Source organism: Terrapene carolina, unplaced genomic scaffold, assembly GCF_002925995.2.
Source record: "Terrapene carolina triunguis isolate 2854851 unplaced genomic scaffold, T_m_triunguis-2.0 Scaffold404, whole genome shotgun sequence".
Classification (NCBI taxonomy): domain Eukaryota; kingdom Metazoa; phylum Chordata; order Testudines; family Emydidae; genus Terrapene; species Terrapene triunguis.
This window is the reverse complement of record NW_020664755.1, coordinates 270,708-295,235: the sequence shown is the minus strand read 5'-3', so window position 1 is coordinate 295,235 and position 24,528 is coordinate 270,708. Positions and strand designations below refer to the sequence as shown.

Sequence of the window (24,528 nt, the reverse complement as noted above, 5' to 3'; positions counted from 1 at the left end):
GCAATCGCATCAGGCTGTTTAGGGCATTGCATTTAGCTGCCTCTTTCTGGTCACAGGTTTACAGCATGTTGCAAAATATACAAGCTTGGCCAGCTAAACCAGACACCTTTTAGCCAGAAGGCAAAAGAAGAGAGAGAGATACAAGAAAGAGAAGAAATAAGGCCAAGGAAAAGGAAACATGGAGGGGTGGAAGTGAGAGTTTCACATCTCAGGGATTCAGCTGGTGGAAGTGGCGACATCGTCCAGGTCCCTCTCTGTGACCCAGTCTGCTCAGGAATCTCAGGATTAGGACGAAGACGGCCTGGGGTCCCAGATGACAGTGTGGGCAACAGCAACGATAGTGAGGCTCGCTTCAGGAGCCAAATTTTTCTCCCCAAACTCTTTCTTTAAGGGTCTCAAAAAGGGACAATGGGTGGAACAGCCCATCCCCTCGTTCCTTTGGCCACCATGTAGGCTTAATTTCCAACACACCAGTTTTAGTTCATCAATTTCCTGTCTCACGCTCTGTTAAGATCATTCTTGGTCAACAAGGCACAGTTCTGGAGTTACAATAGGAGCTCGTTTTGTTTGGACTAATTCAGTCTGTCACCCTTTCTCAACTCTGTTGTCACAGGATATTGTGAGACTTTATGAACTTTCCCTCTCTTTTCACGCTGAACGCACAATAAGAGTACATTTGTAGGCCCAATTTTCACCACACCGCACACCACCCCCTCCTACAACATCACATATTTCCCCCTCCCCATGGAACCCTACCCACACAAACAGTTCCTCCACAGTATCCCGTATCTGCTACACCCCTTTATACCCCTGTGACGGGTTGGGTCACAGAGACTCCCTTGAGACTGCCACCTGATGTGCTGAGACTACCTCTGAGCCCATTTTCCCTGGAAGCTTGGGACTTCAGTACCCTGTCTTGTTGCGCCAGACATGCTAGCCTGCTACAAACCCAGACCCAGGTCTGAACCATGTCCCCTACAAGCTGCAGACTTAACTGAAAACAGCTTAAGAAGTGCTCCTGTGTCCAGCACCCAGACACCCAGTTCCCAATTGGATCCAAACCCAAATAAATCCATTTTACTCTGTATAAAGCTTATACAGGGTAAACTCATAAATGGTTCGCCCTCTATAACACTGATAGAGAGATATGCACAGCTGTTTTCTCCCCAAGGAATTAATCACTAACTCTGGGTCAATTAATAGGCAAGCCTGGATTTTGACTCTCTAACGCAGGCTTGTTTCTGTATTTTGCATCCTGGCAGAGTTCGTCTACACAAATGTCCATCCAGCTGGCAGTAATCTGAGAAAAGGCATGGCCTCATTACAACACTGGCTAAATCCTAGGCAGATGCTAAGCAGTTCCATATTGATCGAGGGTCTCGCCTGGCTATTAATGCTGAACAGGAACAGGTACGCCAACCTCACAGTTTTCGACTGCAAATCAAGCACAATAGAAAGAAAGAAGCACAAGAAACCAGATTCTGCTTGCAGCTATCTTGACGTGAATCCGGAGTAACTCCACTGACTAATTCTGGATTTGTATCAGTCGAAACTGAGAGGAGAAGCTGGCCCAAGTTCTCCCAGGCTGGGAAATGCCAAGCCTTTGGGTTTGGGGGAAGGACAGCAAAATGAAATCTTTTCCCACCTTTTATTAACTGGATAGATTTGCCCATTCTTTGGCGCTCTGCTCCCAATCCCACTCCCACTGAAGTCAATGGGAAAACTCCAGTTGACTTCAACTGGAGCAGAATCAGGCCCTCATTCAAGACTTTAGTGTGGAGACTGCAACCACTTGGGTGAAGTAATAATTAAACACGTGAAACACTGCCTTCCCCTACCCCATACAAGCCATAGAGTAGCAGCTATCAGAGGATATTGGAGATAAGCAGCTTCCTCTTCTTTGTAAAAAAGGGGACTTCTGGTGCTGGGAATGGAGCTGGGCTTTATTTTCCCCCACATGCAGTAGTAGTCTCCACTTTTTCAGGAGGACTTTTCCCATGCCTGGAAAGAAAGCAAAGATGTGATGACACGGTCAAGGAAACCTGAGTGTTTAATGTTGAAAAGGGGGACTCTCTCTGGAAGGCAGTAGACAAAGTTCCTGGATTCTTTCCCTCTGGGGTGAAGGAACCAGGAGAAATTCCTTGCAGTGCTGTCTCCTCACTGGGGCCAGTCCATCTGCACTAATTAAGCACACCATACAACAAAAACACTAACCCAGGAACCTATCCTTGCAACAAAGCCCAATGCCAGCTCTGTCCACATATCTATTCAAGTGACACCATCATAGGACCTAACCATATCAGCCACACCATCAGGGGCTCGTTCACCTGCACATCTACCAACATGATATATGCCATCATGTGCCAGCAATGCCCCTCTGCCATGTACATTGGCCAAACTGGACAGTCCCTACGCAAAAGAATAAGTGGACACAAATCTGACATCAGGAATCATAACATTCAAAAACCAGTGGGAGAACACTTCAACCTCTCTAATCACTCAGTGACAGACTTGAAGGTGTCCGTTTTGCAACAAAAAAAACTTCAAAAACAGACTCCAAAGAGAGACTGCTGAACTCGAATTAATATGCAAATTAGACACAATTAACTTAGGTCTAAACAGAGACTGGGAATGGTTGGGTCATTACACTAATTGAATTTTTTTTCCCCCATGTTAAGTTCTCCTAACACCTTCTATGGGTCATCTCGATTATCACTTCAAAGTTTTTTCTTCTGCTGCTACTGATAGCTCATCTCAATTGATTGGCCTCTTACAATTGGTATGCGTACTTCCACCTTTTCATGTTCTCTGTATGTATAAATATCTTCTGTCTGTGTGTTTCACTCTATGCATCTGAAGAAGTGAGCTGTAGCCCACGAAAGCTTATGCTGAAATAAATAAGTTAGTCTCTAAGGTGCCACAAGTACTCCTGTTCTTTTTACAGAGCTCAAAAGAAAACCCAAGGAAGGAAATATAAAGGGAGGTTGCTATTTAAAATGATTTCTCTGCTGGTCAGAACAGTAACCATGGGCATATGGGATTCCCCCAGGTCTGGATGTGAGAAATACCCAGTAGCTAACACTCCCAATGCTGTTCTCAGCTGGACTACAACAAGGCACCAGTCACTTGGGGGACAAAGCGAGCTATATACTATAATGATAGGCCCACTAGAAAAGCATCATTGGAAAAAGCAGAAAGATATTTATTAGTAGATAGATCTAGATATTTAAGGGGAGACAGTGTTGCCTAGTGAATAGGGCACTGGCCTGGGCCTCGAGACCTGGGCTTGTTCAATTCCCCTCTCTGCAACCGGTTTGGTGGGTGACCACCAACGAGTCGCGCCTCCATGTGCCTCAGTTTCCCTTATGTAAAATGGGAATAATTACACTGACCAACTTTGAGATCTACAAATAAAAAGCGCTGTAAAAGAGCTAGGAATTATTGTTATAATTATTCTGATTTATACAAAATAAAAGAGCACCTCTTCTATTCTCAAGGTGCCTTAAACAATCACTAGCTACAATCCAGTAGTATAAACCCAGCAGCCTAAAGATAACCAGACGGAAGGAAAATTCAAAATAACCCAGTTTTTCCACAGAACCAGCTTTGATCCCTCAGTCCCGCCAACCCTCTCTCATATACAGCCAATAGATACAGAAGACACAGCAGGCATCTGTTTATTATCACTAGAGTAGATGGAGATAGATATAGAGTAAGTAGATATTATTGGGTTGGCCTATAACAATTTTGGCCATTCGATATAGTAGATAACTACATAGCAGTGAGGCTGCTAAAACTAGACCCTGTTTGATGGATGTGTCCTCAAGGCCGGCATTGGAGAAGAGATCAGCACCACTTACAGTTCCAGAGGTCATGGGGATAGCTGACATAGATAGCCCGGAACTCTGAGACTTGGTTCTGTTTTTTTCAATCCTTCTGATCCATCTCTTGTACTCCTCTCTCACCTAGAAAAATATGGAACACGCTCATTGGCTCATGTAACCAATGCCCCATGAGAAGCTCGGACAGTTTTACACCACTCGGTCCTAAACCTGAAGAGAGCAAAAGAACTGAATTTTTTGTGACCATCTTCCCTGCTGCAAATTCCAACACGTAAAGGGAAGGGGGATGAGCGGCCCTCCATCCCCTAGTTGCAATGAGCCACATTCTGACTTCAGTCACAGCCAGGCAACATCACTGACTTCATCAGGTTGCAAAGTCTGAATCGAAATTTAGCCTAGGAAATGCAAGTTGATACAGCTCCCACCAAACGACATGTTAATGGGCTTGCTCCAGGATTAACCTGGGGAAATTCTATGACCTTCGTTACACAGGTTAGGCCATGTCTACACCACCACTTATGGTCAACAACATTTATGTCACTCAGGGGTGTGGAAAAACACACGCCTGAATGACATAATTTCACTGGTATAAGTGGCAGTGTGCACAACACTCTGTCGGCGGGAGAGCTTCTCTCACCAACATAACTAAAAGAAGCTGACAAGAAGTGGAAGCTTGGACAAATGACCAGGGAGGAGTATATAAATATTGCTCAGGCATGCAGGAGGGAAATCAGGAAGGCCAAATTACAACTGGAGTTGTAGCTAGCAAGGGATGTTAAGAGTAACAAGAAGGGTTTCTACAGGTATGTTAGCAACAAGAAGAAGGTCAGGGAAAGTGTGGGCCCCTTACTGAATGAGGGAGGCAACCTAGTGATAGAGGATGTGGAAAAAGCTAATGTACTCAATGCTTTTTTTGCCTCTGTCTTCACGAACAAGGTCAGCTCCCAGATTGCTACACTGGGCAGCACAGCATGGGGAGGAGGTGACCAGCCCTCTGTGGAGAAAGAAGTGGTTCAGGACTATTTAGAAAAACTGGACGAGCACAAGTCCATGGGGCCGGATGTGTTGAATCAGAGGGTGCTAAAGGAGTTGGCGGATGTGATTGCAGAGCCATTGGCCATTATCTTTGAAAACTCATAGAGATCGGGGGTGGTCCCGGATGACTGGAAAAAGGCTAATATAGTGCCCATCTTTTAAAAAGGGAAGGAGGAGGATCTGGGGAACTACAGGACAGTCAGCCGCACCTCAGACCCTGGAAAAATCATGGAGCAGGTCCTCAAGGAATCAATTTTGAAGCACTTCGAGGAGAAGAAAGTGATCAGGAACAGTCAGCATGGATTCACCAAGGGCAAGTCATGCCTGACTAACCTAATTGCCTTCTATGATGAGATAACTGGATCTGTGGATGAGGGGAAAGCAGTGGACGCATTTTCCTTGACTTTAGCAAGTTTGCAGATGACATTAAATTGGGAGGAGTGGTAGATACACTGGAGGGTAGGGATAGGATACAGAGGGACCTAGACAAATTAGAGGATTGGGCCAAAGAAATCTGATGAGGTTCAACAAGAACAAGTGCAGAGTCCTGCACTTAGGACGGAAGAATCCCATGCACTGCTACACACTAGGGACCGAGCGGCTAGGCAGCAGTTATGCAGAAAAGGACCTAAGGGTTACAGTGGACAAGAAGCTGGATATGAGTCAACAGTTTGCCCTTGTTGCCAAGAAGGCTAACAGCATTTTGGGCTGAGTAAGTAGGCGCATTGCCAGCAGATCGAGGGACGTGATCATTCCACTCAATTTGGCATTGGTGAGGCCTCATCTGGAGTACTGTGTCCAGTTTTGGGCCTCACACTACAAGAAGGATGTGGAAAAATTGGAAAGAGTCCAGCGGAGGGCCACAAAAGTGATTAGGGGGCTGGAGCACATGACTTATGAGGAGAGGCTGAGGGAACTGGGATTATTTAGTCGGCAGAAGAGAAGAATGAGGGGGGATTTGATAGCTGCTTTCAACTACCTGAAGGGGGATTCCAAAGAGGATGGATCTAGACTGTTCTCAGTGGTACCAGAAGACAGAACAAGGAGTAATGGTCTCAAGTTGCAGTGGGGAAGGTTTAGGTTGGATAAGAGGAAAAAACTTTTTCACTAGGAGGCTGGTGAAGCACTGGAATGGGTTACCTTGGGAGGTGGTGGAATCTCCTTCCTTAGAGGTTTTTAAGGTCAGGCTTGATAAAGCGCTGGCTGGGATGATTTAGTTGGGGATTGGTCCTGCTTTGAGCAGGGGGTTGGGCTAGATGACCTCCTGAGGTCCCTTTCAACCCTAATATTCTATGATTCTATGATCCTATGAACCACTGCCGCTTGTTGGGGGTGGTTTAATTACGTCGACAGGAGAGCTCTCTCCCATCCGCATATAGGGGCTACAGGAGAGATCTTATAGCAGCGCAACTGCATAGGTACAGCTGTGCCACTCTAAGGTCTCTAGTGTAGATGTAACGCTTGCCTGCTTGGTGTGGTGCTGTGCCCCCTCTAGTGGCAGCTAGTTCAGCTAGAGATTAATGAGTCTGCTACAGCCTTAACTAAGAGCATGTGGCTTTTAGCCCATGCAGTAGAGGCTCATGCATTTAGTTCCCGAGGTCCCAGGTTCGATCGCACCCACCAGGGGCTGTCTGTGTTATATAGACATGGTCCCTCCTGGCCTTAACAAAATCTGGGACTCTATGAAAACAGCACAATATAAGCTGCAGGAGAAAAGAGACTGGAGGAGAAAGGCTGAAGGTCAAAATAGAGGAAGGAGCATCAGGCACGGAAGACTTGAAAAGAGTGAAACCAAGACAAATGTGAACAAAGAAGCTCTGCTGGCTGGACATTAATGGAGCTGAACAGGTAACAGGGCATTGGCTTTACCTGCTGATTGAGGAGACAGTGCACCAGGAAGATGAAGGCTCCCTGCAGGCTGTTGACGATGGTGAATAAATACGCCATGACCGTGGCTGCTGGGCCGACTTGGAGGAGACCAAGGCTCCATGTGCAGCCCAGAATGAAGAGCTGGGCGATGGCTTTAAATGTCAGTAACCTGGAGTAAAGCAGATGGAGAGAGCCCATTACAACCCTATGCAGAGAGACCAAGTCAGTGGGCTCTGAGCAGGATGGCTTACGCCCTCCAAGTAGCAACTATGCAAAATTCCCCTAGGGACCACTGGTGGGTAATGCTTCTAGATAGGGATTCTGCAAACAGGCCCTATGCCAACCAGGTTAGAATGGCTTCTACCATCCCCTTCACGCTCTATGGACCTGCTCCAAAGCGCAGAGAGAGACTGCCATTGACTTCACGGAGTTTGGATCAGGCCCTTGTTTGCCACCCCTTCTGCATCTTGTTCATTTCCTGATTTTGCTGCAAGCAGGCTCTGGCCATCAGTACCACACATCTGGGGGCAGTTGTCATTTCAATGAGCTGGGCCAGTGAAGGTTTTACCTGTTCTATAATTCCAGGTAGGTATTTCTCCCCCCTTTTTTATTCCTGGTACTTGAAGTGAAGTATCAGAGCATCTTATAACCTTGAAGATATTTACCTTCAGAACCACTCTGTGAGGTAGGACGGTGCCCTTATCCCCATTTTCCAGATGGAGAACCAAGGCATAGCAAGAGTAAGTAACTTGCCCAACATCACATAGGAAGGCTGTGTCGGAGCAGGAAGTTGAACCCTGGTCACTCACATCCCAGACTAGCACCCTAAGCACTGAATCATCCTTTTTCTCCCGTTCTGATTGATTTGGAAACCGCTATAATAAAGCCCTGCAAGGAGAACACTACATTCGCTAGAAACCATGGCTTGCCATTAAAGATTTGGTTCATTAGTCCTTATACCTCACTCATGATATGGAATAGGTCGCTAAATGATCGAAGGGATTGTCGTGTGCCCATTGCTGTAGCATGTCAGAGTACAATGCAGACTGACGGAACCAGATACTAAAGTCAGCAGACAGCAAAAGCGGCCTTTTGCCAAACCAGGCAGATTCAGCCTTTTTGTAACTTCCTTGGTTTCAGCAGAGTTACAGATTTTACCTAAGATTAATTCACGTATAGATATTTGTATAGCACCCAGCATTGTAACATCTGACTTAAACCTGTGTTCTGTTCCTAGCTCTGTCACTGGCCTGTGGTGTAACACTGACCACGTCAATTTTCCTCTGTTTCCCCTCACATCCGTTTTGTAGCGCAGGCAGTGAGTATATAACCGTGCAGTAATAATAGTTACATAGTAAGAATAAAGGGCTAGGGAATGAGTAGCAAAAACACAAAATACCTGTTGACCAACACCTATAAAATAACTTTAGCAGTTAGCATAAGTGCAAGGCCTTACAGCCTAAGTAGAAGTAGTTGCTCAATACATTAGCATAAGTCAGTAAACTAACAGTTATCATAAGTCACAAAATGGCAAAAGGCTTTTTGTTTCTTCTTTTGTAATAATCACGTGTGTTGCAAACCGTTGATGGGTAACTGCAAAAAGACAAAAACCAGTTTCAAGTATTTTTAAAGGAGGATATCAGCAAATGCCTAACCGCAGGTAACCACAGTAATCCAATTAACGTATGTTAATGACCTTAACCAAGTTAATATACTTACCTATAGAATAAGAACACCCCAACAATCTAAGGGTAAATACATTAAAATATGGTTTAAAAAAAAAGTTCTGTGTACATATGCATAAAAAATACCAAGGCCTATAAAACATCTAGTCTCTGGAACAGCCGTTAAAATTCTTCATCAGCATCTCAAAAACCAAAATCTGTCTCAATCCTTAAATCTCTCCCCCAAAATAAAGTAGTATATACAGGTAATGGGCCTGGTCGCTCTCACGCTGTTATACTATCTCACTGGTTTAAATTGCTTTACTTAAACTAGTCATTGTGATAATAAAACATTGACAGTTACAGAAGGTCTTCGCTAAGTGCAAGTGTTTTTATTGCTGTGCCCACCCTCCTCAAATTAGGTCTCTTCTCACCGTTGTCAGTTACAAATCCCAGCGACCATGGCCACATGTCCAGCTCTTCCAGAAAACACGGCTTTAGCAATTACATACCAAGAATCACTGTGCAGTTTTCCTCATGCTGTCTCAGCTGTGCATAGCAAAAGGCATCAAACTAGGCTGAACAAAACACTAGAAAAAGCGTCCTTCCTGGAGGAGAGAATCCTGCACTGAATGAGGAAAATGGGACTGCATGATCTAACACATCTTCTCCATTCCTGATATCTATAACTTTCTGCTTGACTGAAAGGGCTAAGAGTTCTTACACTAGCCAAAAGAGAAGATGCAGGAGGATCTAACAGAAAACTCTGTACAAGGCAGTCTTGATTATCCATACTTCAGTTATGCAGAACAAGGATTCCCCCAGTTTGTTAATTACATTGAAAATTCCCTTGATTTTAGAGGAAGGATGATGTAGTGGTTAGTGCCCTAATCTAGTACTTGGGAGACCTAGGTTCAATTCTGTCCTCTGCCACAGATTTTGTGTGTGACCTTGGGCAAGTCATTTAGCCTCTATGTGCCTCAATTCCCCATCTGTATAATGGGGATAAGAGCCCTGTCTCGCCTCACAGGGGTGTTGGAGGATCAATGCATTAAAGATCGTGAAGCGCTCTGAGATCTGTGGGTGAAAAGTGCTACATAAAAGCCAGCATACGAAATAGGAGCCCAATCCCATGAGGTGCTCAGCACCTCCTAAAAGGTGCTGCATACCCTCATCTCTGACCTAAGTCAATAGGCACTGAAGGTTCTCAGCTGCTTGCAGCACCAGGTATTCAGTGTTCTGTTCTCCATGACTTTCTGATACCAAGTCTGTATCACGCTGGTATTTCCTCAGTTTAATTGAGCCAAGAGCATCTGTAGCAACCCCCCCCTGCAGAAGACTAACTGGACCTCTCAGGCAGGTTCAGTGCTTTCCTACCTTGTGTTTTTGAGGGTGGAGACATCTGTATTGAGGGAGGAGATTTTGTCTCTCAGGAGCCAGAGGGTTGTGATAAAAAATGCTAAATTCATCTGTGGAAACAACACAACAACTCGAGTGGATCAGACCCCAGGTCCATCTAGTCCAGTATTCTGCCTCTGACCGTGGCCAGTACCAAGTGCTTCAGAGGCATGGATAATCTGCCCCCTATATTAGTTCTCCTCTTGCTCTTTGGTAGCTACAGCTTGATTTAAATCCTGAAGCCTGGGGTTTAATATCCCTTCCAGAACTTTCGTTAGCCCTGATTAGAACAACTCTGGATATTATTCTTGCTACCCATATAAATGCCCAATTTCTTTTTGAATCTTGTTAAAATTCTTCATGTATTCACAGGGCCTAGCACAATGGTACTTTGACCCCGGATGTGAGCCCGCAGCTGCGATTGTCATCTGAATCCTCCCTGCACCACAAGACATCACTTAGGGCACAGATAAGGCTCCGCCATCCCTCTCTGTTCTGAGCTGCTGTCTGTCCTCTGTGTTACGTTCCATAAACTTTCCCTCTCTATGTATTGTTGGATCATGGAAGGATTCTTTCAGCTGCCCTCTTGTCCATGTTCTTCCGGCTGCCCAGTTTCACATCTGACATAGCCGAAGCTCTGGTTTCATTCATAACACCTAGCCCAGATATTTCCGTCTTCTCTTCTGGATAACTTTGGAACTAAGGAGGTGCTGAACTCTGACAAATCCCAGCATTTGGTATAAATTCGTTCCACTCCATTGGAAACACATCGTGTGTGATTTATTAATTATTTATGAATTTACTGTAATACAAATAAAGAAGGTGACATTGTTACCTTGTCACTTTCCAGAGAGTAAATCCACGGTAGCTAGGCCACAACTCGCTCCTTAAGCAAACGTCCCAATGTCTGACTCATCTCACTATCAAAGTCCTTTCCCTGCGGCATACACATAATTCATCCTTTCCCATTATCCGTTGAAGAGAGGAGAAGAAAAGGAATATACTCACCACAATAATAAGGCAGACCGGTCCAAGGAAACTCCAGACAAAGCCTCCCTCTATTGTGAGCCAGCAGCTAAAAGGCAAGAAGAAAAAAGGGTAACAAATTATCCCTGGCATTAAAATGAAGTGAATTCTCTCCTTTTGGTTGTCAGAGTTGATATCTGGGTGGGAGATGCAGGGTGAACGCTGCCTGCTTCCCTTTATGACAGTCTCATGGATGTAGCTTGCAGAAATTAGTCTTTTAAGAACATAACAATGGCCATACTGGGTCAGACCAAAGGTCCATCTAGCCCAGTATCCTGTCTTCCGACAGTGACCAATGCCAGGTGTCCCAAAGGGAATGAACAGAACAGGGAATCAACAATTGATCCATCCTCTATGGCCCATTGCCAACTTCTGGCAAACAGAGGCTAGGAACACCATCCCTGCCCATCCTGGCTAATAGCCATCAATGGACCTATCCTCCATGAATTTATCTAGTTCTTTTTTGAACCCTGTTATAGTCTTGGCCTTCACAACATCCTCTGGAAAGGAGTTCCACAGGTTGACTGTGCGTTGTGTGAAACATGTGAAGAAACGGGGATTGTAGAATATATTGTTTCTCTGTAATTCAGCCAATGAGTTGAGTGGGCAATGAGATATCTGTTCTCCCTCTGGGATGGGCTCTGCACGTACTGTGTGGAAGTTCCATAGCCTTTGTGATTCACCGCTGCAGAAATAGCCACCACCAGGGCTGGGAATCCGTAGCCGAACGGGTACATGAATCTCTTCTTGAACCGGCCGGCGCTGGTGTAATTCACAACCTTCAGGTTCCTGACGGTGAGGAAGAGGTGCAGCCCTTCTAGGAACATCCAGGTGAAACAGGCCAGGAAGAGGAAGTGTAGGAGGCCAGCAATGACAGCACACGCCACCTGGAGGAGACAAAGAGCTCAGGGACACTGAACATCTAGCTCTCCGAGATAGGGGAAGCGTTAGTTATTTGATGTGTCCCCTCCAAACTGGGGAGAAAATGGCATCCATGAAATATTTAACAAATCCCTAGGACATCTGGGACTACACACTGCATACTGTGGCCATTCAACTTCATCACAGCACGAGGGGTAGAACTCAGATCCTCCTGGTCCAAAAGCACTAGCTCCTACCTCGTAAACTAAAAGAGAATCTCCATTAGTGGTTAACAATATAGGGCTTATGACACGTATTGAGACAGGCTGCTCTGAGTTCACTTCCCAACCCTGCCACCGACTTCACGTGTGATCTTGGGCAAGTCAATTAATCTCCCTGTGCCTCAGATCCCCATCTGTAAAATGGGGATAATGGAATTCTGTCCCCCATTCGTTGTCTCATCTGCTTAGACCATAAGCTCTTCAGGGTAGCAAATGTCTCTTCCTCTATGTGCAGTGCCCAGCACAATGGAGCTCTGTTTTCAGTTGGGTCTCGTTGGCTACTATAATGCAAATAAACGACTATAATAGTTGAGGCAGTTCTGATCCCATCCAATAGAGGGCAGCGCTGTTTCACTCACACCAGATACTAGGTCACAATATTTTTTTTTTCTGGCAAGAACTCAGGGCAAGGAGTAAACCAAGGAAACACACAGACTGAAACATATGCACTGTCCTCACTCTCGGAGCCAGCTCATATTCACAGCTATATGTATTCCACCTGTGGGCGAAGGGCATTTTTTAATCTTGGGAAAGCTGCATCAGCCCAAATGTGCATCTTCAGCTGTTTGTGGTTGTGAAGTTGATACCCTAAGTTGCTCAGTCCAGGGTCCCTCCTATGGCTGGGGAGCTGAGGCCAAGGGATAATTAAACTCTGGTGTCCGATTCTGATTTTACTGATGCTGGTGTAAATCTGGGGCACCTCCATTGAGGCCAGTGGTGTCAAAGCAGTGTGAGCAAGTTCAGAATCCGGACCACTGAATTTATTCTGGGCATTGTGATACCAGGCATGCGAAGGGGCCCAAGGGCAAAACCAACCCATCTTGATTATTAGTGCTTCACACAGGTCGCGGCTTGCAGTCTGTATGCATTGCATGCATGTTCCTTGTATTCCTCCATCCATCCCTCCCCCCACAAGCTGTCTGTGCCCTCATCCCATTCTCCTCTTCTTCAAGGACCCCCTGCAAGTCCCCACATGCCTGGACTCATGCCAGGAGAGATGACAGTGGTGGGGTGGGGGTTGGTGGGAACATACCATTGTCCTGCATTCATCATCCCTTGGTAGGGTCTCTGTGTGGTCCCCTATGCTTCCTCTTCCCCCCCCCCATACCAGGGCTGTGTCCCTCCCCCCTCCCAATGTCTTCTCTCCACATGCCATTGTCCCTTATTCGCTGTCCCCCCCATCCTCCCCTGGTAGGTCTCTGTCGCCCTGCCCTGCTTCCTTCCTCTTCCCCCCATGTCAAGGGCTCCATATGTGCCCCATTCCCCCTCATTATTTCACTACAGGATCACTTAGGGGCCCCAAACAAGTTCAAGGAACCGTCGTGCTCAGCGCTGTACAAACACCCAGTAAAAGTGTGTCTACACTGCAGCTGGGAGCATGCGTCCCCAGGCAGCAGCCCAGGCTAGCCACCCAAGTACAATCACGTCCGACCCTCTGGATACTTACTCGGGCAGCTGGCCCAAGCTGCTGAGGCCCCATTGCTATTTTGAGTGCGTTAGCTCAAGTGGAGCTAGCATGTGTCTGTCTGTCCACTCTGGGAGCCACCCCCCGCCCCAGCTGCAGTGGAGACCTATCTTTGAAGAACTTACGAGCTAAATAGACAGGATAGATAAGGGGGGGGTGGATTTTGGATGATTTCTCTACCTTATTGGTGACGCTGTCCACTGCGGTGAGGAAGAGCAGGTCGGCCAGGAAGAGGCAGAGGCAGAGCTGCAGGTGGAGGGAGGTGCTGACGTTGCGGATGGAGCGGCACAGGAGGAAGGTGATGATGGCGAGGAAGAGGCACAGCAGGGAGAGGGTCAGTCCCACATAGGTGATGATGGTCAGTGGGGAACTCTCCTGCAAAAGGAAAAATTAAAGGAAGTGTAAAGTTTGGAAATCACGCTGGAGAAACAGGGGCTTTGAAATAACCAGATAATTTCCCAGGGCAATCAGATCTCTAGCTCCGTTGTTGGAGAACATGGAGGACCCATCTCCTCCCTGCCCCTTTAAATAAAAATAAAATAAATAAATTAATGGAGATATCCTATCTCCTAGACCTGGAAGGGGCCTTGAAAGGCCATCGAGTTCAACCCCCTGCCTTCACTAGCAGGACCAAGTACTGATTTTGCTGCAGCTCCCTAAGTGGCCCCCTCAAGGATTAAACTCACAACCCTGCGTTTAGCAAGCCAATGCTCAAACCACTGAGCTATCCCTCCCCCCTTTCACTAGGTAACTCAGAGGAGCAACACGTGTGTTGAGTTTGCAGCCCCGAGATGATCTCTGGATCTCATAATGACTGTAAACTAATTGGAACAAATACCCGGCGGACTCATGCCTCGTGCCACCTGTCTGACATCTAACATGCTGACCAAGGGCACCTGATCATGACTTTCCTACTGGCTGGCTCCAGACATTCTAACTATATTTACAGCCAAAGGCATTACTCCTTTTGCATAAGTGGTGGACGCCTGCGTTTTGGGTGTCGAAGGGCTCAGGTTTGTTCGTGCAAACAGCCACAGCGTCTGTGCGAATGCAACCTCAGTTTGTTACACATGGACCATGAGCTTAAGCGGACGGCTGAAATACCTTGATAGCATGTGAAGCCATCAGGATGGCAAAGCTGGACAGGTGATTACAGGTGCAGGTGGTGTGAGTGCTGTTCGCATGGAGAAGAGTGCAGCCCTCGGTAGACCAGGTGCCAGTGAGGTTCCAGAAAACACAGATAATCTTGTCTTCCATTTCCTTTCTCTGGAAACAGACATTGCAGCACCAGTGTCAGCCTCCTCCTTTATGGAGTTTTGCCCAAACTAAACCAAAGAGGAGCCAGAGCTTGACAGACAGAGCACTGGGTTGGGACTCAGGGGACTGGGATTGGATTCCTAGCTCTGCCATTGACCTGTTGTGCAATCTCTTGAGAAGTCTCCGTGCCTCTGTTTCCCTCCTACCCTTTGTCTCTCTTCTTTGGGACAGGGCCCATGTGTTTGTGCAGTGCCTGGTACAATCAGACTCTGATCTCAGTGTGCCACTATAATAATGGATATCGGTTTCACACCAATATAAGTCCATTGATCTGGATTGGGATAAATGAGAACAGAGTCAACCATCCAAGCCGATGCCCCACTGGTACAAGGTATTGAGGTTTACAAGTTCACCTGGGAATTTCAATGCTTTTTGAAGGCTTTAGGGTGGGTATTGGGGGACCCTTAGCATTCGCCAGTTTTCAATTTTAAGTTGAATTGCCTCCTCATTTAAACTTAATGTGGTGGAGAAGGAAGAGCCAGTGGAAAGATTCAAATTGTAGGGCATCTGTGGTACTGATGGGCAAGGAAGATCATTTTAGCAGGCCTGAAGGGAGGCATTATGGGTACTGGAGGGCCCAGAGAGGAGGCTGCAGTAGAAAGGTGGAAGGTGACCAGAACCATGGTGAAGGCAGAGAGGAAAAGCCAGATTTTTGGGGAAGATGCAGCATCAAGATTTGGACTCATCTTGGGGGTAGAGAGGGAGGCAGAAGGAGTTGAAGATGACCTTCGTCAGTGAGGCCAACTGGAAGAGGACGGCAGTGTTGACAACAGAAGCACAGAGAGAGGACAGTTGGGAAAAGCTCCTGGCCAAGAGGGGTCCCTCTTCCATTTCAAGCAGGGACATGATTGCCAATCACCTGTTTATGCTCCAGGGTGAAGTTGAAAGGTTTGGAGAGGGGTCCGGGTTTCCCAATGGTCCCACTCACTACCTTGGAATTCACCGTAATGCTAACCAGGTTGTCATCCCCTGTCAGGTTTTGCTGGTCGATAAAGTTATTGTTCAGGATGGACTCGAGAGTGGCATATGATATGAAGGCAACGACTCCGGAGCCTGCAGGAGCAAAGATGCAAGAGGTGACACCAGAACAGCCTGTGTCCTGTGTCACACCGCAATGAGCTGGAAGAGCTCTTGGCTGGAGGGTGCAGCCGAACCAGCGATGAGAAGGACACAGGTACGGAGAGATGGAACGGCTTCCCCACGTTCGTGCAGAGTGTCAGTGGCAAAATTGGGACTAGACCCCAGGACTCCTTACTCCCTGCACTGGCCAACGAATAACACTTCCTCCTAGGGGCCCATCGGCCAACCAGGACTCAGCAGAGCATGTTGCACTCCAGCTCTGCTGCCGCTAGTCCCGGAAAATCCACCCCCGTCCTGCTCTGTCCAAACCCTCCAGCCCTGACGTGCCCTCTGCACACGGGAAGCCATAAGGGCAGCACTTAATTTGTGCCAGAGCTGAGCCCTAATACCTCTAGGCTTGGCAGTTCATAGCCCCGGCACCTCCGGGTTTCCTGCATCCGTTATGAAAGTAAAAACTTTGCTTGAGTCCTGGTACCTAATTGCTTGAGTCCTGGCCCCACTTTCATTACAAATTAGGCACTGCACAGAGGGCTGGTGTAAAGCAACCCAAGACCCCCTGGGGAGTCTGTCAGGGCTGCTTTAAGGTCCCTCTGCAGCACTGGAAGATCTGGCCTCAGAGCTGGAGCTGTGGAATGGGTTTGAGAGGTTGGATTCCTTCCGTTGCCTGTCCAGACAACTCCCGGATGGTACCTGCTTCGCTGGCGCCAACCACTGTTGTGCAGTCAATGCTCATCAACTCGTTTTCAGCGTTCAGTTCGATCATCTTCCCTGCCCGACTGCAGTTATCCGTAACCCGCAGGGCTGCGATGGCTGGGGGCGGAAGGACAAGTTCTTCACTGCGCTGCTTTGAAAACTACCCTCCATTTAGCACAGAGCCTGATTCTCCTCCCACTCCCGTGGCGGCAGGGAGCAAGGCTGCGGTAAAACCAGCAGAGCCGAGAGAAGAATTAGGAGCCCGGATTGTCTTTATGTCCTTTGTGCCTTGCACCTAACACAATGGGGCCCTGCTCCATCATGACTGCGGCTCATAGGCACTACCACAATCCTGCTGCTAGCCGAGATCAGAGCCCTGTTGTGCTGGGCACCATAGGCAAATGCAGCAAGAGACCGCTCCTGCCCCAAACAGCAGGAAGGATTTTTCCTTTTTCTTACTCATCGTGTCTCCCGTGATAGTCTGCGTCTCGTTCCCGGGGCTTTTCAGAGCAGCTACCAAAGCGGCTGATTCTACGCTCTGCAGAAACATTTTGGCTACCAATGCAACGTCCTTCTTGCTCCCATTAGTCTGCTGGGCAGTGGCATTGAAAAGCAAATCGATAGAGGTGGAGACTTCCTGGGGTTTAAACAGAAGACACCCTGGGTAAAGCGGGGGCTGTCAAACAGTGGCCCACTGGTTAACAGAGAGATGGTCCCATGGATCCACCATTTATCCTCCCCATTCACCATCACGGAACATCCCAGGGCAGCTACAACTGCTTACATGGATGGGTGATGTTAGGCAGGCTTTGAGGGTCCCCTCCCCATCCACATGCTTCTTATAGTCTGGCCCTCTGCTGCACATGGCTCCCATGCCACCCAGGTACTAGCTCCCATCAAGATACTGCCTCATTATCTTTCTCCAAGACATTCATCACCCACTCTTGGCTGGCAGCTGAAATTCCACTCGCTGTTGGCTCCAGTCTACTCTTCTAGAGTAGAGGCAACTAGGCCTTGTTTTCAGCTGCTTTTAAAGACTCCCCCCGCCCCCCAGGTTCATCTTTGGGAGGAAGTATCTGGAAATCGGTTGCAGCAGCTGGGGACGAAGAGGAGGGACTTTGCCTTGGAGGGCAGGGACTGGCAAATACAGGCGCACAGCCTCTGACCTTCAGCGGTACTGACTGGTTTCCATTGCCACATGCAGATTCCAGGCTCTTTGAGGTCTGATTCAAGAAGGTGCACAATGGGTTGCTTTGCTGGTTTCCCTGTAGGGGAATCATGGAAAAAGGAGTTAATGCTGTAACGTATCTATCTACCCACTCATGGGTGGAAGATGGGTGTCCATGTCCATCCACCTGTTCTGTCCCTCTTAGCCCACGTATCTTTCTATCCATCCTCTCTATCTACCTCTGGCTATTTCTCCATCCACCCATCTTCTCCACCTCTACCCTTCTCTAGGTACCAACTCTAGTCCATTCATCCTCCCTCTCCATCTTTGTCCATCCATACTACCCAACCCAGAAGCAGCACGCACACTGTCTGAGTGAACTACACAAACTCTACACACACAACCCTCACATCCACTCTCTCCCTTTTCCCCTCTTGCCCTGCACACAAAGATGACCTAATTCAGAATCATTCGACACATACGTGCTGGGTGCTGTTGCCGCACAGGCTTTTGAAATCATCTCCGTGCAGAATCCTGGGCTGGCAGCTGAGGAGATTTTCTAGGGAAGGAAGGAGGGAGCCAACATTGGGGCCTCTCTTATAAGGATCAAAACACTTTATGACGGGATCAAAGCATCATTACGCTTCCGGGCACAGAAATGAAACCCAGCAAAGTCCAGTCGACAGAAGAGCTGATGCTAAAGCTAAAGGGATTGGTTTATGGGGCCCAAGAAGGTGGCACCACTCCAGATGCAACTTTCCCCATAACAACAATATGAAGAAATTCCATGGGCGTAGTTGGCTCCCGTATGCTACTGCCTACAAACATACACAAACATGCAAGGCCTAGCTACACACACACTGGTTTGTGGGCAGCTTCTGAACCACAGACGGCAACGAGCGCTACTAGAAGGCTCACAGACCGCTGTGAGCCTTTGGGGCCATCAGGACCTGATTATATTCCCTGGGTTTCCCAAGGCGGTTTGTAGTGACTGGTACCTGTGCAGTTCAAGGTGTGGGAGTCACCAGGTTTCCAAGAGGTCCCACTGGCAGAAGAATAACCTGGAGAACATTGGCAGGTGAAACTCCCTCGGGTGTTGTTGCATTTGTTGTGAGGGCCACAGACTGGTGGGTCCTGAGAACATTCATCAACATCTAAACAGAAGAAAATGGAAACAATTATTCATTAACGTCTATACCAGAAAACACAGAATCTATCATTGTGCAGTCGCTGTGGGGAAGCATGAATATGCCATGTTATGTTTGCTATGCTACGGTAATTACAGTCACACTCTTTGATAGTCCCTTGACTCTGCCCTGGAGAGACCTTGGAGCATAGGTGTGCAAACTACGGCCCGCAGGCCATATCCAGCAGGCGGGACCCTCCTGCCCGGCCCCTGAGCTCCTGGCCCGGGAGGCTAGCCCCCGGCCCCTTCCCTGCTGTTCCCCCTCCCCCGCAGCCTCAGCTCACAGTGCCGCCGGCACAATGCTCTGGGAGGTGGAGCTGCGAGCTCCTGGGGCAGCACAGCCGCAGAGCCTCGGCCTCACCCGGTGCTCCAGGCATCGCGATAAGGGGGCAGGGAGCAGGCGGGGTTGGATAGAGGGAAGATGAGTAGAGGGCAGAGGAGTTTGGGGGGGTGGTTGGGGGGCGGGGGTGTGGATAGGGATTGGGGCAGTGAGGAAGGAGAGGAGGGGTTGAATGGGGCAGCAGGGGGCAGTCAGGGGCAGGGGTTCTGGGGGTGGTCAGGGGACAGGGAGAAGGGCTGGTTGGATGGGGCAGGGGTCCTGGGGTGGGAGTGTCAGGAATGAGAGGAGAGGTTTGATGGCACGATGGGGGGCAGTCAGGGGCAGGGGTTCTGGGGGCTGTCAGGGGACAGGGAGCAGGGGGGGTGGATGGGGCAGGGGTCCCGGAGGTCTGTCAGGGGACAGGGAGTGGTGGATGGGACAGGAATCCTGGAGGGGGGGCATCAGGGGGTGAGAAGCAGGGGGGTCAGATAGGGGTAGGGTGACCAGACAGCAAGTGTGAAAAATTGGGACAGGGGGTGGGGGGTAATAGGAGCCTATATCAGAAAAAGCCCCAAATATCGGGACTGTCCCTATAAAATCGGGACATCTGGTCACCCTAGATAGGGGGCGGGGGCCAGGCCACGCCTGGCTGTTTGGGGAGGCACAGCCTCCACTAACCAGCCCTCCACACAATTTTGGAAACCTGCTGTGGCCCTCAAGCCAAAAAGTTTGCCTGCCCCTGCCTTAGAGTAAAGGACAATAAAGGCCTTGTTATCTTTATAAACCATATGCTCTAATTCAACCAGGTTTTTGAGCTTAAGGTAGGAATGGCTGGGTGGAATTCCCTAGCCTGTGATATACAGGACGTCAGATTATATATTATCACAATAGCCTCATATATCTGAATATGCAGAACAACTGAGTTAACACCCAGGAGTTCTTGTGAGTCCTTCGGATGGAATCCACTGCCAATACAACAGCAATAGAAATATTGCTCATCACACCAGAAAGTCCATTTCAGTTTTCATGCTGGTCTTTTGAAGGTGCCTTGCAAAGGAGCAAACATCTTCAAAAGATGAGCATGGCAACTTAAATTCATAACTCTGCTAGCCACTAAAAATCATGGTCTCAGGCCAGCTCTACAATACAGACCTATAGTGGTAAAATACATTCCTCAGGCTCGATGAAAGCGTAGCCGTACCCTTAATCACTGCAGCATGCTCACTAGTCAGTGGAGTACACTGATACATAACTTTTCTGGCAAGTGCAAGAGCTGGTCCCAATGGCATTACAGCAACCACCATTACTCTCGCCCCATTACAGAGCTTCCGCTCGTTTAGCAGTGCTCTGGAGCTGATACTCACCGACACATTTGACTTTTGGATCAGCGAAGTTTTGCTCCCCAGAAGTAGATGCAAACCCACGTTTGCAGGTGCAGTGGTAGCCCCAAAGAACGTTTTCACAGGTTGCAAAAACAGGACAAGTAGACGAATTCTGACACCTGTCAACTGTGAAAGGAAGAAGGAACCATGTCATTTAAAGAGAGCAATGGATAACCCTTTGCAACTTGTGTTTGACTTCTTCAGTGTGGTTCACATTCATTCATTAAGCTGGTTAATCATGCAGCGAGGGAGAAAGCGTAGACCTAACAGAGCAGGTGGCTGAAATGGGAGGACCAAGGCACCTGGCCACTCTTCTCAAGACATCAGGCAAAGGATCAAGAAAAGGCCTCCATCCCTCTCCCCGGAAGCCAGGAAAAACAGGAGGACATAGGAAGGGTAGCGGTGACACCCTCTACCCAATATTCACCACTTTTATATGGCTATGATCTATGTTGTATAAAGTATGCCCTGTGAGGTATCATTTGGAAACTCATAATCTGCTGAATATTATTATCCTGTTGAAATGTATGTAATAATAGTACATGTGAAATTATGAGATTTTCCTGTCTGATTGTTACTGAAATGTGTTGTAATTCTCAGTAGTACCCATAAACCACTTCCTCAGAGACAAAGACACACTGGCATGCCAGCAATATGCTAAAGAGAAATCCCCTGGATAATCAGAGATTCACCAACTGTGGAGTCGTAAGCAGGAAATTTACACATCAGCTGAAAGACAGTCTGGCGCTCACATACTGCCTACCCACATGACCCAACAAGGGTTTTTCCAATACACAAGGATTGGGGGGTAGGAAGCGGGACAAAAATGTCTGTATCCCCGCTCCTGTCTACCTTATATCTCTCTGCTTATAACATCAATGAATCCTTGAAAAACACTGAACTAAGGGGAGTGGTCCCAGAATGGAAGGAAATCCAGCCTGTGAACTGAGAACTGCTTGCAGCATCTGGAGTGGTGAGAAGAATGTTGGCTTCAAATCTTATTTAGCTTGGTAACGTTTAGGAATTAGCTTGAGGTTTTATATTTGTATTTCATTTGTAACCATCTCTGACTTTTGTGCCTTACCACTTAAAATCTCTCTCTCTCTCTCTCTTTAATAAATATGTTTTATTGTTTTATCTACACCAGTGTGTTTGGGAAACCTCTACTTGAGATAACAAAGGCTGGTGCATAAATATTACCCTTTATTGGAATGTTGGACTATCAATGAGTTTATACTGTCCAGGGGTCTACTGAGCAGTATAAGACACACATTTCTTGGGAGCCAAGGCTGGGAATGGGGATATATGGCTGTTTCCCTGTATCTATTCATGGATGGCTGAGACAGCATTCATGGAAACATCTGGGAGTGATTTTGCAGGCTGGTATCTGTGCATGAGCAGGCCAGGAGTGACTGGTCTGACAGTAAAGTAGCCTAAAAGGAACCCAAGGCTAGAGAGTTAAGGGGACACAGCAATTCAGGTTGCACCCTGGGGAATTTCACAGTAGGAATGAAGGATGGGCTTTGGGGGAAGGGAGGTTCTGATCCTGTGGACAGACAATGAGTTTTAGTCCAGAAACAGACTAATCCCCCGCTAGGGTCACCATTTTGTCTTAAAATCCATGTCTACCAGCAGCAGCAGCAAGAAATAATTTTGAAGGGTTCTGGTTACGTTGCTGTCAGTAAAGATCTTGACTCCAAAGCTCAATGCATGGCCATCGTTGCAAGCATAAAAGTAACTCCAAAGGTCATGGTGTGAGTGGCCTGACAAGGGCAAGATTTCCTGCTGAGACACTCATCCACGCCTAGGGAGTCATGCAGAAATAAGGGAACCAAGCCTGGCCAGATGCTGGGTGGGGACTCAGAAGAGCTGGAATCTTGGCTCCCATTCCAGGCCCTGGAGAGGAGTGTCCACTAGTGGGCACAAACTCTTCTGTATTCTCAGACCCAAGCTTGGCTCCTTCATCTTCATCCTCGTCCCCAATTTGTCCCTGTCCCAGTGCTGTCTCTTCCCATCTCTGGTTCTTGTCCTTGTCCTAATCGGAATGCCTCAGGTGTCTCATCCCAGTCCTGGTGTCCTTTCTCAGCCAGTTCCCCTGCACCCAATCCTCCCCTCGCCGTCCCGGTCTCCTTTCCTAGCCAGTCCCAGTTCCCCTGCATCTCGGCTCCTCATTCCATTTGATTCTCTCCTCCCCTCTTCGTTTCCAGCTGTGCCCACTGCCAGCCCCCCAACATTCCCCAGTCCCACAGAGTCCCAGTTGCAGTGTCCCTCCCCAGATACTTAGTCCAATCTCACTGTTGTTCCCCCAGACCAGCTTCCCCCTGCACCCTGTTGCCTGGACAGATCTGTCTCCCCGCCCTACTTCCACACACTGGTTGCCAGTCCCAGTTCCATCCCACCACTCGCACCTGCTTGGCTACCCTCTATTGTTAGCATGCTAGCTCGATGTAAGTGTAGACGTACCCTTAATCCCTGTAGCATGCTCGCTAGTCAGTAGAGTACACTGATCCATAACTTTCTGGCAAGTGCAAGAGCTGGTCCCAATGGCATTAGAGCAACCAACATTACAGTCGCTCAATTACAGAGCTCCCGATCACTTCGCTGGGCTCCGGAGCCGACACTTACCAACGCACTTCACTGTTGGATCAGTGAAGTGTTCCTCCAAAGAACTAGATATAAACCCAGGTTTGCAGGTGCAGTGGTAGCCCGTGGTGATGTTTTCACAGGTTGCAAAAGAAGGACAAGTAGTCGAATACTGACACATGTCAGCTGTGAAAGGAAGAAGGAATCATTCATTTAAAGAGAGCAACAGATAACCTTTTGCACCTTTTGTTTGACTTCCTCAGTGTGGTTCATGTTCATTCATTAACCTAGTTAATCATGCAGCGAGGGAGAAAGTGTGGACCTAAGAGAGCAGGTGGCTGAGTTGGGAAGACCCAGGCAGATGGCTACTCTTCTCAACACATCAGGCAAAGGATCAAGAAAAGGCCTCCATCCCTCTCCCCTGAAGCTAGGGAAAACAGGAGGACATAGGAAGGGTAGCTGTGACACCCTCTACCCCATGTTCACCACTTTTATATGTCTATGATCTATTTTGTACAAAGTATGCCTCGTGTGGTATCATTTGGAAACTCATAATCTGATTAATGTTATTATCCTGTTGAAATGTGTGTAACAAACACTACATGTGAAATTATGAGATTTTGCTGTATGATTATTACTAAAATATGTTGTAATTCCTGGGTAGTACTCATAAGCAAGTTCCTCAGAGACAAGGACAGACTCGCATGCCAGAAACATGCTAAAGAGAAATCTCCTGGTTAATCGGAGATTCGCCAACTGGGGAGTTCTCAACAGGAAATGTATGAAAGACAGTTTAGTGCTCAAATACTGCCTACCCACAGGACCCAGCAAGTGTATTTCCAGCACACAAGGATTGGGGTGTAAAGAGGGGGACAAAAATGCGTGTAACCACCTCTCCTGTCTATCTTATCTCTCTCTGCTTATAACATCAATGAATCCTTGAAAAACACTGAACTATGGGGAGTGGTCCTAGAATGAAAGGAAATCCAGCCTGTGAACTGAGAACTGCCTGGTGTGGTGAGAGGGATGTTGGCTTCAAATCTTATTTAGCTTGCTCAGGTTTAGAAGTTAGCTTGAAGTTTTATCTTTTTATTTCTTTTGTAACCAGTTCTGACTTTGGTGCCTTACCACTTAAAATCATTCTCTCTCTCTCTCATTAATACTGTTTTATTGTTTTATTTAAACCATTTTGTTTCATTGAAGTGTTTGGGAAACCTCTACTTGAGATAACAAAGGCTGGTGCATAAACATTACCCTTTGTTGGACAGTCGGACTATCTATGAGCTTATACTGTCCAAGAGTCTACTGAGGAGTATAAGACGACATTTCTGGGGAGGCAAGGCTGGAAGGATACACCCA

General features: G+C 47.6%; 1 protein-coding gene across 1 annotated transcript in view; it reads right to left on the bottom strand.

The window, feature by feature from the left end:
• Positions 1-1,980: 1,980 nt before the first annotated feature.
• Positions 1,981-24,528, bottom strand: part of LOC112115179 (adhesion G protein-coupled receptor E1-like) — a 30,199-nt gene continuing 7,651 nt past the window's right edge. The window contains exons 2-16 of the mRNA XM_029912978.1: positions 23,212-23,355; positions 20,569-20,712; positions 18,182-18,258; positions 17,698-17,796; positions 16,991-17,168; positions 16,529-16,648; positions 15,618-15,811; positions 14,546-14,707; positions 13,622-13,816; positions 11,486-11,721; positions 10,817-10,883; positions 9,788-9,879; positions 6,747-6,915; positions 3,861-3,965; positions 1,981-2,001 (exon numbers count right to left, since the gene is read on the bottom strand). Of these exons, the coding sequence (XP_029768838.1) occupies positions 1,981-2,001; positions 3,861-3,965; positions 6,747-6,915; positions 9,788-9,879; positions 10,817-10,883; positions 11,486-11,721; positions 13,622-13,816; positions 14,546-14,707; positions 15,618-15,811; positions 16,529-16,648; positions 16,991-17,168; positions 17,698-17,796; positions 18,182-18,258; positions 20,569-20,712; positions 23,212-23,355 (2,003 nt within the window). The remainder of the gene's footprint in view (positions 2,002-3,860; positions 3,966-6,746; positions 6,916-9,787; positions 9,880-10,816; positions 10,884-11,485; positions 11,722-13,621; positions 13,817-14,545; positions 14,708-15,617; positions 15,812-16,528; positions 16,649-16,990; positions 17,169-17,697; positions 17,797-18,181; positions 18,259-20,568; positions 20,713-23,211; positions 23,356-24,528) is intronic.